Here is a 12,789-nt window from a genome sequence, read left to right on the forward strand (position 1 = left end):
CATATTACTGTATGGCCTTAATTGAGCCCCATATAACGGATGAGCCCAAGCTTTGGCCATGAAGAGCTTAATTGCAGCAGGAATGAACTGTGCTCCTTTAGTGAAAAAATAATTTTGAATGGCTGTAACAGTTCTCTGTGCATTCCAAGAGACATAATCTGAATGAGCAGGAAGTTCCTCCTAATGTTGAAGTGGAATCTCTTTTCCTGTATATTGCATCCATTGTTCTGAGTCCTGTTCTCTGGAGCAGCAGAAAACAAGCTTGTTCCCTCCTCAATATGACTTCCCTTCAAATATTTAAACAGGGCTATCATATCACCTCTTAACCTTCTCTTCTCCAGGCTAAACATCCTCAGCTCCCTAAGTCGTTCCTCATAGGACATGGTTTCCAGACCCTTCACCATTTTAGTTGCCCTCCTTTGGACATGCTCCAGTTTCTCAATGTCCTTTTTGAATTGTGGTGCCCAGAACTGGACACAATATTCCAGGTGAGGCCTGACCAAAGCAGAATATAGTAGCACTATTACGTCTCTTGATCTAGACACTATACTTTTATTGATGCAACCTAAAATTGCATTGGCCTTTTTAGCTGCCGCATCACACTGTTGACTCATGTTCAACTTGTGGTCTACTTGGACTCTTAAATCCCTTTCACATGTAGTTTCATTCAGCCAGGTGTCCCCCATCCTATATCTGTGCATTTTATTTTTTTGCCCTAAGTGCAGTACCTTACATTTCTCCATGTTGAATTTCATTTTGTTTTGTTAATTGAGATATGCTTATATTTTATACCAGCCATGTCAGCATACACTTTCAGCAACATCAGCAAGAATAGCATCATATTTTGTGTCAGTTTTTATATTCACAGATTATTTGCAGATCAGGGTGAGCTCTTGTCTATTTAAAAAGTATGGGAAATAGATATCCAGGCTTTATGTTTTCCTTCAGACATTCTTAAAAGTATCACAAGGGAAGGCATGCTTTTGAAAGAATTGAAAGAACAACATGTCAAAGTATTTGTTTTATATATATTCCATCACTTTGACAGAAAATTCCAAAGGTGGTTCCTTATCAAGGAAGCAAAATGACCCAAGAAAAATAGAAAACTAGGGTATGTCATTGGGCTGTTTGGTTTTCTTCTTCTTGATCTGAGACTCCATTTCTTCAAGCACTTGGCAAATGTGCTTAAAGCAATATTTCTGTTTGCTTACAAAAATGATGAATGGTGGGAATCTTTTAAGTTCAACATCTAGTATTCAAGAAGGAGTAGTGTTAAAAGCTGTATAATTCATCTGTGTAGTTTTCTTCAAAAACACTTTCTAATTTCTTGAATTTGTATTAAAATATGTACTACCGTATGTATTCAACTATAAGTCGATCTCATGTGTGATGAGGGCAGGTTTTGAGGCCAAAATGATGGATTTTGATATGGCCCATGAATAAGTTGAGGGTCAAATTGAGGGTCGTGTAACAAAGGATCTTCTAAAGCAAAGGAATACAATACCAAAGAACTTGCAAAATTGCAGGAGGCATAGCTGTTTGTGTTCACACTGAAGGATGGATGGAAGAAAGAGTAGAGGGGGGCTAGTGTTTCCAGAAGAGACTACACTCTTGCATTTCTTTAGGGCAATGGTTCCCAACTTTCCTAATGCTGCGACCCTTTAATACAGTTCCTCATGTTGTGGTGACCCAAACCCATGAAATTATTTTCATTGCTACTTCATAACTGTAATTAAATAGGTGTTTTCCAATGGTCTTAGACAACCCCCATGAAAGGGTCATTCGGCCCCCAAAGGGGTCCCCACTCACAGGTTGGGAACGACTGCTTTAGGGGATAGTTTCTATTTTTATGTGAGTTAAAGTAGAGTACTTACATTGACCCATGAATAAGTCAACTCAGATTTTTTGGGTCAATTTTTTGACTAAAATTTCTAGACGTGACATGAGTATATACAGTACTTAAAATAAAAATCTAGTCTTGGTTATATTTTTAAAGGAAAACAGTTGAAATCAATGGAACCTATGTTAGCCAAGTTTAATTAAGTCCCATTGATTTCAATGGGTCTACTTGGACCTCTGTGTTTTTGTCCCTACATACTATTATAAAGTAATTTAGACCATGACTGATCTCCCCATTTGTATGTGTTTTGCTTGATGAGACTGAATCTGCTTATGCTCAGTCTTGATTCCACAAGCCGATCATACCATTATAGTTGTGGATTAATTTCATCTTTGCTTCAGCTTTCTTACATGACATTGTAGCTCTCTGGATATAGTTGCGCTGTAGAGTATTTGGGAATTTGATTTTTTAGTTCTAGAAATAATCAGTCAATGCTTCCTTTCCCACTCTCAATCAAAGCATCAGTGATAGATGACCATCCAGCCTCTGTTTAAAAACCTCCAAAGAAGGAGCCTTCACTGCACTGAGGGAGTGTTCCACTGTTGAACAGCTCTCACTGTCAGGAAGTTCCTCCTAAAGTTTAGGTGGAATCTCTTTTCCTGTAGCTTGCATCCATTGTTCCAGGTCCTGTTATCTGCAGCAGCAGAAAACAAGCTTGCTCCATCCTCAATATGACACTCCTTCAAATACTTAAACAAGGCTGTCATATCACCTTTTAACCATCTCTTCTCCAGGCTAAACATACCCAGCTCCTAAGTCTCCCCTCATAGGACATGGGTTTCAGACCCTTTCCAATTTAAGTCACCCTCCTCTGGACATGCTCCAGCTTGTCAATATTCTTTTTGAATTGTGGTGCCCAGAAATGGACATAGTATTCCTGTTGAGGGGTGACCAAAACAGAATAGAGTGGCATTGTTACTTCCCTTGATCTAGACACTATACTATTGGTGCAGCCTAGAATCATATTTGCCTTTTTAGCTGCTGCATCACATTGTTCACTCATGTTCAATTTGTGGTCTACTAGGACTCCTAGATCAGTAAAGAGGATCTTCTTATATTGATCTTCAAGGATGGCTGAGGGAAGGGCTAGTAATTTTTAAAAATATAAATAGTTTGCTTTTGCAGTGCAAGAATGGTGCGATTCTTTGGAACTCACTTTTTGAACATTTTTACTGCACAGCTGTGCTTTCCAAACATCTCTCCTCTGCTTTCCTGTGGTACCATGACCCACAGTGTTCTTTAAAAAATATGTTAAATTATTATTAATTTTTAATTTTTAAAAGGCAGTAAATAGTTACATTATTGCAGTGTAATTTTAAAAAATAAATAAAGAAAAACCAATCATGATGGAGTGGGTGGTGCAAATAGGGCGGTGCAAATGGCATTGTTGGTATTGAGGAAAATATAATGCAGAAAATAAAATAGTGGAGGTTATGCTATTTAAACACAAATGGAGTGAGAGCGTGATACACAGCATCAGGATTCAGCTAGCTTCATGAGTATTGGTGAAGCAGTTTTTGACCAGGACAACCCAAACAATTGACTGATATCATGAGCACCTGTGTAAATGCAAACCACTTTATACATTTTAAGGTGTGCATGCATTCATAGTCTGGGAATGAACTTTTGTTTGCACAATATTTCAAGTTCTGTTTGCAGTTGCTGTATAGAAGGGTTATTTTTCTGGATTCTTCCCTAAAGTCCTTCACAGCAACCTTGACCAAATCTGAAATTATTTATGTGAATCAGAGCTTTGAAAAGTTATTACTTCCAGAGTCTCCAGTCACTGTATTATAATAAAAGAAACCTTGTTCTGTAATCTAGCTATATATCCTTCATGATAGATAATACAAAATGTATCATTTTAAGGTTCTCTACAATAAGAAACACATTGCTGAAAAGGGAACATCTAATTATGCACATATGAAGGAGCCTCCAGATGTTAAGCATGCCATGGAAGTTAGTAAACACCAAAGCAATGTGAGTATTTTCCTCTACATATGTTGTAATGAAATGAAGTAAAATGTAGTTTCACTGCTGGATGTCTAAAGAGTTGTCTCTTATATCATTATTTAAGTTGTAAATTAGCAGAGTATGAAATGATGAATAAAAGTGTTTTGGAAAAATTATAGTTCACAGGATGTGATATAGTGGTTTGAGTGTTGGATTAGGATTCTAGAAAATAAGGGTTTAAATCCTTGCTTGGCCAAATCACCCTTTCTCTCAGAGAAGGGCATTGGCAGACTCCTTCTGAATAAATCTTGGCAAGAAAATCCTGTGATAGTTTCGCCTTAGGCTCACCATAAATCAGCAACGACTTGAAGGCACACAACAACAATAAAGTAGGCTACTGTGCCTGAACTCAAATTTAAATGGAGTTGCTATCTTCTGTGTATGAAATCTGCCTCAAGCAATGACAAATTCTTAAAAGCTAAAGCTATAGGACTTCTTCATATGTGTAAGTTCCTTTGCAGATGTGAAAATATGCATGAATTCATACTTTACTCTACACTGCATGAAAGAGTGATGCTTATTTTCATTGCCCTACAAGGTAAAAATTGATGTCAGAAAGTGTCCTGAGTTGTCATGTTAGTACATGTTAGTATTGCATTCAAAAAACAAAATTCAGGGAGTCACTTGGGAAACACATAAAGCACATTGTGATTTAAAAGATCTTATTTTCTTTTTGAATGGTACCCCCCTCCCATTCCACATCACAAAGAAGTGCGCAGAGTGTCAAGCCATTGAAGGCTTCCATTAAGAAATAGCAGTTCACTCCCATTGGGTGCATGGAATCAGTTGTTTGGGTTGATGAATCTTTAAAAATGCAAACGAATGTTTCTTCAACCTCAAGGTGTTTAATTGCACCTGTGAAATTTTGCTTCTTATTAAAAAAGGCAATATACAGTAGAATGAAATGAAAGGCAATCATATCTTCTTTTGCACTTGAAAAACACTGACAGACGAAATTGTGTTAAACTTTCTACCTATTTGATAAATAATGGCTACCAGACATGTACTTTGCATTGTGCGGTGTATATACCAACATCTACGTCTCCCTCCAAATTCCTGCTTTGTTTACTTATGCTTGAATAGTCAGCATAATGTTTATTTCTGATTATTTTTGGTTTTTCAGGTATGTTTTTAACTTAAGCCGTATTTCAAATAAGTTGATAGACTTATTTCTGAGCATGGCAGTGTTGTGTAATCACACACTGGAATTGATTTGGACTTGGTAAATAAACTAAAATAAGTGTGGCAAGCAAGTCATGATAAACTTAAATCTCATTGATTTCATTGGATCTACTCTAAGCATATCTAAAGACCACCCCAAAGGAGCGGCTTTAAGCTGTCCCTTGATTGGGCTGTGGCAACCGTATGCTGCAGTTCCAATTCTCCTTGAAGCCTCCCGAATAAGGAGCTGCAAAGAACAGCTCCTTTTTTTGGGTGGCTAAGAGCCGGCTTTTCGTGGCTGCCATGGCTGGAAGCTGGCTTTAAGGTGCTCTGGCAGTGTGGAGTGTCTAAATGCCAGGCTGCCAGAGTGCCCGGAAGCCAACTTGAAGCTGGCTTCCAGGCATCTTTGGGGTGTGCATCGTCTGTAAACCATGGCCTGAAGGTGACTGGAAGCTGGCTTTTTGTGCCTGTTATGGCCCTAAGTCTAAATCTTCATAATCAGACTTATGTTTGAATAAACACACATTTAATTGTGCTATAAATCTATTGTGGGCATGGAAGAACAAAACCTTTCTTATTTGCCAGTAGAATAATACATCTTCAGGAGCAGAAGACATATTTATTTACATTGCCTTGCCAACTCAATTCAGCCCTCCCTCCCATGTAGTGTTTACATCTAATGGGAATATGATAAATTTTGACTTACTTGCTCAGACTTAAAGATGGCATTTTATAATCAATTGTGTCAAATGGAAAATTCCTTTAAGAGATGAAGTCTTCTGAAAATATCCTTGCACCCTTGGCTTTGCACCCATAGTACTCTATGACTTTGAACTATCTTGAACAGAACTCATGCTGAGCTTCACACTAACTTTCAAAATAGAATACTGTAAAATTTCCTAGTGTTGTAACATTAAAAAACCCTCACCCCTTGCCTTTTTATCTGTAGCAGTAAAAATAATCTTGCAAAATATGGCAGTTCCATTTAGACTTTGTGATTTGAGCTATTCTATTTTCCATTCATCTGTGGATAGAGACCCAGTAAAGACAACTCCAAAATGCTCACCAGTGTAGGGTCTTCTTTTCTGGATGAGAAAGACATACTCCTCACTAGTGAACCAATGGCAAAACTTCATCAGCCTATAAAGCACTATACTTTCAGAAAAGAGTTTGGGAAGAATTGCTTTTTTGGACTACAGTTGACAGGATCCCCCAGCTAGCTTGGTCACTGTCTGTGAGATTTAGGGAGTTGTAGTCTTCCAAAATATCTTAGATCTGTTCTAAGGATTAGGTAAGAATTAGCTTTGTTGAATGATAACTTGCAACTTTTTCAAGGTAAAGACAATTAACGTGGAACGGGGTGGGGTGGGGGCCTTCTATCTTCTTTGTGACTGATCACAACTATGCAACCGTTGTTTCCCACTATTGTTTTCTGCTTTGCTACTATTTTTCCTCTTTTTCAAGTGATTCCCACCAATCAGGATACATGTTATGATGATATCACTGGACCAGGTAGTGTATGTCATAGAGAGGGAATTAAGTAACATTACCAAGATACTTGAATGAGTGTTAAGTGTAGGTGGAGGCAGAATTCTTCCGGACTGATATTCCCTGTCTTTCAGTCAGGCTGTGAGTCAAATGACAGCAGGCAATGAAAATGCCATGGTACAGTGTTGCATAACAAGGAGCATTGGCCTAGTTGCCTTAGCAACAGTGACATGTCCATTTCCCTGACACCTGCCTCTACACAATGTGCAAATACTTCATGGCCAGTTTAGTCTCATAAAGGGAATGTTGCCTTTCAGACTGGGCTAAAGCATTTGCAGATAGCACTTTCTTGTTATGGCTCAGACCTAGATACAGTAACATTCCTCAAAGCCTGGAAAATGAATATCCTTCATTACCCTCTGTTCAGTCACATAACACCACTGTTATGAGTGGGGCATGGCAACATCTAAATTCTGAACTATATATTGCAGAATTTTTCCTATCAGTCTCCTTTGAAATCTCTCTCTCTCTTTCTCTCTCTGCTGTGGTTTCAGGAGAGTAGTAATTCATACAAGGAAAATATTGCCCTAGGCCTTATTAAAATTTAGTGAAATAACATCTGTCTGTTTTTTCTCCTGTCTCCACAGTGTAAAATTAACCACACTTCCTTATTTCATTCACTATGTGGCTGTCACTTGAGAATAATAAAGAGGCAAAGTTGCTAGAGCTTTCACTTCAAGATACATAGTATATTCATCTGTGACTGAATGGATAGCTTCTGTCTTAGCTGCTGTTTTACCACATATACTGGGCTTTCACTTGCAATTTATATGAATGACAGGTCCTTTTCAGAAACCTGTTCCTGATGCTTTTATGGTAGTCACTCCACTTCATGTGGTCATTAGGGTGAACGGAATATAATTAGCCGAGTCTGTGTAATTCTCTGAACTGTGAGTGCCTGCATGTATTTCTAGACAATTATTTTTACTAGTTTGCACAACTAAGCTTTGTTAATTATAATACATAGCAATGGGTTATCAGAGTTTGAAAGTTATATTTAGGCGTTAATTTAATGATCTGCTGAAACCACCCATATCTAAAGAGTGGTAAAAAATTATGCCTTGGGATCAAAAGTATAATTATTCCACTGTTCAGCTTTAGATCTACTCTTGGTCTGTCCTGAGATTTATTCTTCTAAGTCGAGTTCTGAATCTAGGAGTACATCAAAACTGAATGTGAGTCTTGGGTCGAATCCCTGTTTCCTGATCCTGCTTTTGACTAAGCAGGAGTTTTCTGTCTTTTCTGGATTAAGTTTGTTCATGATCAACACCCATTTATCAACACCTGCCACTGGTTTAGCTTTCTTGAGTAATAAATATTACACTGATGGTAAGCATTGGAAAGGATGGCAAGCAAGAGTCCTCCAGTGCCAGCTTACAAACCTGTGCAATAAGGTTAGTTTTGCAGCTTTTTGCAGCTCAGAGTCCAACGATGTGAATTCATGCGATAACATGATGTGTTATCACACATGATTCCTTTCTATGGGCTTTCCTTCCATGGTGCTTCTGCAGTGATTCCAAAGTGACCTCTCATTTTGCCAAAATCAGTAACAAGCAAATTAACAGAAATAGCTTCCAAGCTCACTTTGATTTCACTCCGAATTGGTCTGCTGTGGAATGCAACTTTGCTTCTGCTCTGTTGCGGTGGTGCACCAGAGCAGAAGCAAAGTTGCATTCCACACCAGACCAATTCAGAGTGAAATTGAAGTGCACCATCGCATTCCCCCCCCCTGGGTTGCAAATTTCCCATGATGCAGCACTGCAATTTCCCCCCATTTCTTTTTGGTGGTCCTTTCGCTTTCAGGGCAACTTTCAGGGCAACTCATTTTTGGAATCTATATATGTGTATATGTGCGTGAGTGTGAATATACAGATATGTCTGTCTATCTATCTATCTATCTATACATGTGAGTGTTGAAATTGCTGAAATGGAAGGGAAAATAAAAAGGGATGAAGAAGACACAGAAATATCCAATTATGCGAAACAGGAAACAAGAACTTGGGCCCCTTTTCACCCCAGAAACGTACAAGGTCACAATGCGTTCAGACCCCCACTGAGCATGCGCAAGGGTGCCGATTTGAATCGTTGAATCCCACCGGTGTGGTAATACAATTTGCACTCACTCTGCTTTGCTTGAATCCGCATCACGTGACTTGCCTTGGATTCAATTCCCCCTCGAAACAGAAGGGCAACCAGGTGTGATAAAACATTCATGTTATAACGTGAATTTGCATAGCTAACCAGGAGTCACCCCCGGATCTGAGCTGCAAAAACCTCCGTTTGATAAACGCCAGAGAAAATAGGGCAACTATATACTTTTACAAGGTTATGGTTTTTCATCTTAAAACCACAGTGCATTTTCAGTCAGTTGAAAGCAATAGTAAAAAGTAAGCAAGGGCATAAAAACGTGTTAAAAGGAATATAAAAATATTGTAGTATTTATACTGTATTTGTTTTACACACACACACACACACACACGCCTCCAAAAGAAAACAGAATAATAAATGCTTGAAAAAAAAGACAACTAAAAAGAAAAGACACTTGGAAAAAAAAGCTTAGTGAAGAATCTGGAAAATCCAAAGTTATTTCAAGGAGAACCATCTGTGCCAGTCTTGAAATGACTAGAAGGGATGGAATGAACTTGCAGTGGGCTTGAATATTGGTGCTATTGTTGAAAGTCCAGTTCCAGGCAAATCTTCTTTCCACATACATTATACATTGGTCCTGAAGAGAAGTTCTTAAAATATGTTAAGGGTCATGTAATAAAAAGTTGTCTGTAGGTTATCCTGCACTAAAGACTTATAACTCTTTGCTGCTACCCTGAAATGTACCTGGAAACTGGCTTGGAAGCTAAAGTAATCTTTCAAAATTGACATAACGTTGTCTTTGTGGTTTGCCTCCTTCAGCAATCTGGCATTCTTACACTGAACCAGCTGTAATATCAAAGAATTCTTCAAAGCCTCCTGTATGTTGAATATGTAACAGTAACCGAATCTAGATGTAGGTAAAGAACGAATTGCTGTTGCTGTTGAGGAAAGGAGGAACTGGCACACCAGATGAAGCTGATAATAGAAATTTAGCCATCTTTGTCATCTGATTAACCTTTATTATAGGACAACATTTTGTCCAACCTTTGAATGCCAGCCATATTTACCAGCAGGGGAAACAGATCAGATATATATTAAAATATAAGTGTTTTTTTAAAAAAACAACTTTGTTTTCAGTAAAACAAAATATTTTAGATAAAATGCTTTGTTTTAGGTAAAACAAATTGAAAAAAGAATTAGTAATTATGGGATTTCCAGTTCGGGTTAAGATTTTAAACATAGATTGCTCCCCATAGAACTTTTCTATAATAGGCATAGTAATTGTAACATTTTAATGCTGGTCACTTTAAAAAGTCTGAATTTTTGTTTTTTGTGCTCATATGTTTTGTATTGTTTCATTTCACCTTAATCTGGTTATGTGCTAGAACATAAGGGGACTATTTTACATAATATGTGAATTTTACTACATTTATATGTAAGCTGCTAAATCATAGTTAATTCATGCATTTTTTTATAGGTTTCATATAAAAAAGATTCCAAGATACTCATAGATATACGATGTCAAACAGACCTGATGTAATGATGGCAACTCAGCTAACCAAGATAATAAGTAATGTAACTTAAAGTTCTTCTTCTTATAAGCTTTATGACATCTTTAAGCTGTATTTTTTATTTTATTTTTATTTTGTTAATGACAGAGTATCTGTGTAATTGTACAGAATAATGGACTTTTAAGGTTTATAAGAACAACCTCAGTTTCCCAAAATGTACAATTTTCAATAACTGACCTTATCTCCTGTTCTAAAGTTTGTGCTGTATGTCATACCAGCAGCATATTGAATTTTTAGGGATCTGTACAGTTTATATAGGTTTTCAGGCAGTTGATATGTCCAATCCTGAACCTTTGCTGATGAAAATCATAAAGGTTTGTTCTGAGAAGTTCACTTAATAACTGTCCCCCCCCCCGCCATTTATGGCCTCTTAATAACTTTCTCTCCATTCAGTTTCAGTTTAAACAAAATCAACACCTCTGACTCATTTCCCATTTGCTATGTTAAAAAAAAAGGCTGAGATCTTGCATCCAGGTATGTGGAGTTGGATGCTTCACAGGTGCAACTCAGTGTCTCCCCACCAGGAATCTGTCAAGCTATTAAATGCAGAACTGAGGAAAGAGGCAACCAAGCAGTGGGGGCTATATCTCTTCCGTATCTCTTCTCTGTGCATTAATAGCTTAGAACATAGAACCATATTATTAACAGATTCCTGGTGGGGAGGCATGAAGTTGCACCTGTGGAACATCACATTTCACATACTTGGTTGCAAGATTTCAGCCTATTTTGATTACTTAATGTTCAGTTGTAACCCTTCCTTGCAGTTTTAACCCCCCCCCCCCCCAGTAACCATTCCAGGTCTTTGCTATTTTCTCCTAGTAATATGGTGCACTCCACTATCTTAAACTGTTGATGTTCCTTCCTTCAGTTTCACACACTCTCTTCTTCTGAGTCTAATGCTGCTTTATGTATGATATTTTTGGTGTATGAGTTAAACAGATCGAGTGATAAAATACAGGCTGTCTGTCTCCCGTCCAATTGGAAACCATTCTGTTCTCCATTCCTGTCCTAAAGTAGCCTCTTGCCCGGGTAAGGTAGTATTAAGACAATCAGAATTGTGATGCACCTAATCTTTTAAGAGTGAGCCATAGTTTTTCATGATCTGTACAGTCAAAAGCTTTGCTGTACTCTATAAAGCTCATACTGATTTTCTTTGGTGCTCTCCATTGTCCGTTGCAATAGAACCTAGTCGTTTTTCTTTCCTGAACCAAGCTTGGACATCTGGCATTCTTATTCCATATATGGTGAAAGTCCTTGTTATATAAATTTGAGCATCATTTGCTTGCATGAGGAATTAATGCTATGGTCCTATGATTAGGTAATCCCTTGTGTCCCCTTTTTGGGGATTGGAAAATAATGAGTATTTCCAAGCTGTAGGTCATTGCTTTTTTGTTTTCTATATTGTTGACAGATTTTGATTAGAACAGAGTAAATTCTGTTTCTGTAGCTTGAAACAGCTCTTTTGGTATGCCATCTGTTCCAGGTGATTGTTTCTTCTAGTGCTTTGAGAGCAGCTTCCATTTTATTTCTTAAAACTGGAGATTGTCTTTGTATGGTTCTCTTCCAATGAACCTGTTAGCCGTTCATCTCTTTATATAGTTCTTTCCTGTATTGTTTCTATCTTGTTTTTATTTCGTTTAGTCCTGTAATGTGTTCCCTTGTTAGTTCTAGAATATCTCCACTTTTGGTTTAAAACTTTCCTTGATTTCTTGGATCTTGTGGAAGTGGTCTCTTGTTCTTCCTTTTTGTTGTCCTCTTCTATTCTCTGCATTGCTTTTTTAAATAGTAGTTCTTCTTGTCCTTGCCCACAAGTCATTAAAAAGTTGTATTTAGGGATCTGACTGTTTCTCTGCCACTTTTTGTTCTAGCTGCCCTAACTGTTGGAAGAGTCAGCTATCATCTATGAGGCTTCTGTTTCTTTTGGCTACTGACAGCGTTTTTGTTTGTGAAGTCCATGGCTTTCATGGCCGACATCCATAGTTTTTTGTGGATTTTGGGCTATTTGACCATGTCATAAGAGTTTATTCCTGACATTCACCAGCATCTGTGGCTGGCATCTTCAGAAAGTTTTGTTTGCATTCTCTGAAATGTCCCTGGCTTCAGTTCAGAGTTCACCTGGTTAGGCTTAATAGTGCAAATCTATTTTTCACATTATCATCAGATTCTAAGGGGATGTTCTTCAGTTTGTATTCAGCATAATAGTTGTTTCAGTGTTCTTTAGCTTTACTCTAATTTTTGGAATTAGTGGTTCATGATCTATGCCACAATCTGTCTCCGGTCTTTGTTTTTGCAGAGAGAATGGAGCTTCTCCACATTGTTTCTAATTATGTAGTCTATTGAATTCTGTAATGGACATCAGGTGATGTCAATGTATACAGTCCTTACTGGGAATGTTTGAAGAATGTGTTGTGATTAACAAATTGTTGGCCTGCAAAATTCTGTCAGTCAGTTTTCTGCTTCATTTCTTTATCCTAGGTCAAATTTCCCAAGTCTATGAGATCAGCTTCA

At 37.7% G+C, this 12,789-nt stretch overlaps 1 protein-coding gene across 1 annotated transcript in view; it reads left to right on the plus strand.

Annotated features, from left to right (window-relative positions):
- Positions 1-12,789, plus strand: part of NEBL (nebulette) — a 70,359-nt gene that overhangs the window by 12,412 nt on the left and 45,158 nt on the right. The window contains 3 exon segments of the mRNA XM_042474437.1: positions 3,770-3,880; positions 10,188-10,203; positions 10,206-10,285. Of these exon segments, the coding sequence (XP_042330371.1) occupies positions 3,770-3,880; positions 10,188-10,203; positions 10,206-10,285 (207 nt within the window).

The sequence above is a fragment of the Sceloporus undulatus genome, chromosome 6 (assembly GCF_019175285.1).
Source record: "Sceloporus undulatus isolate JIND9_A2432 ecotype Alabama chromosome 6, SceUnd_v1.1, whole genome shotgun sequence".
Classification (NCBI taxonomy): domain Eukaryota; kingdom Metazoa; phylum Chordata; class Lepidosauria; order Squamata; family Phrynosomatidae; genus Sceloporus; species Sceloporus undulatus.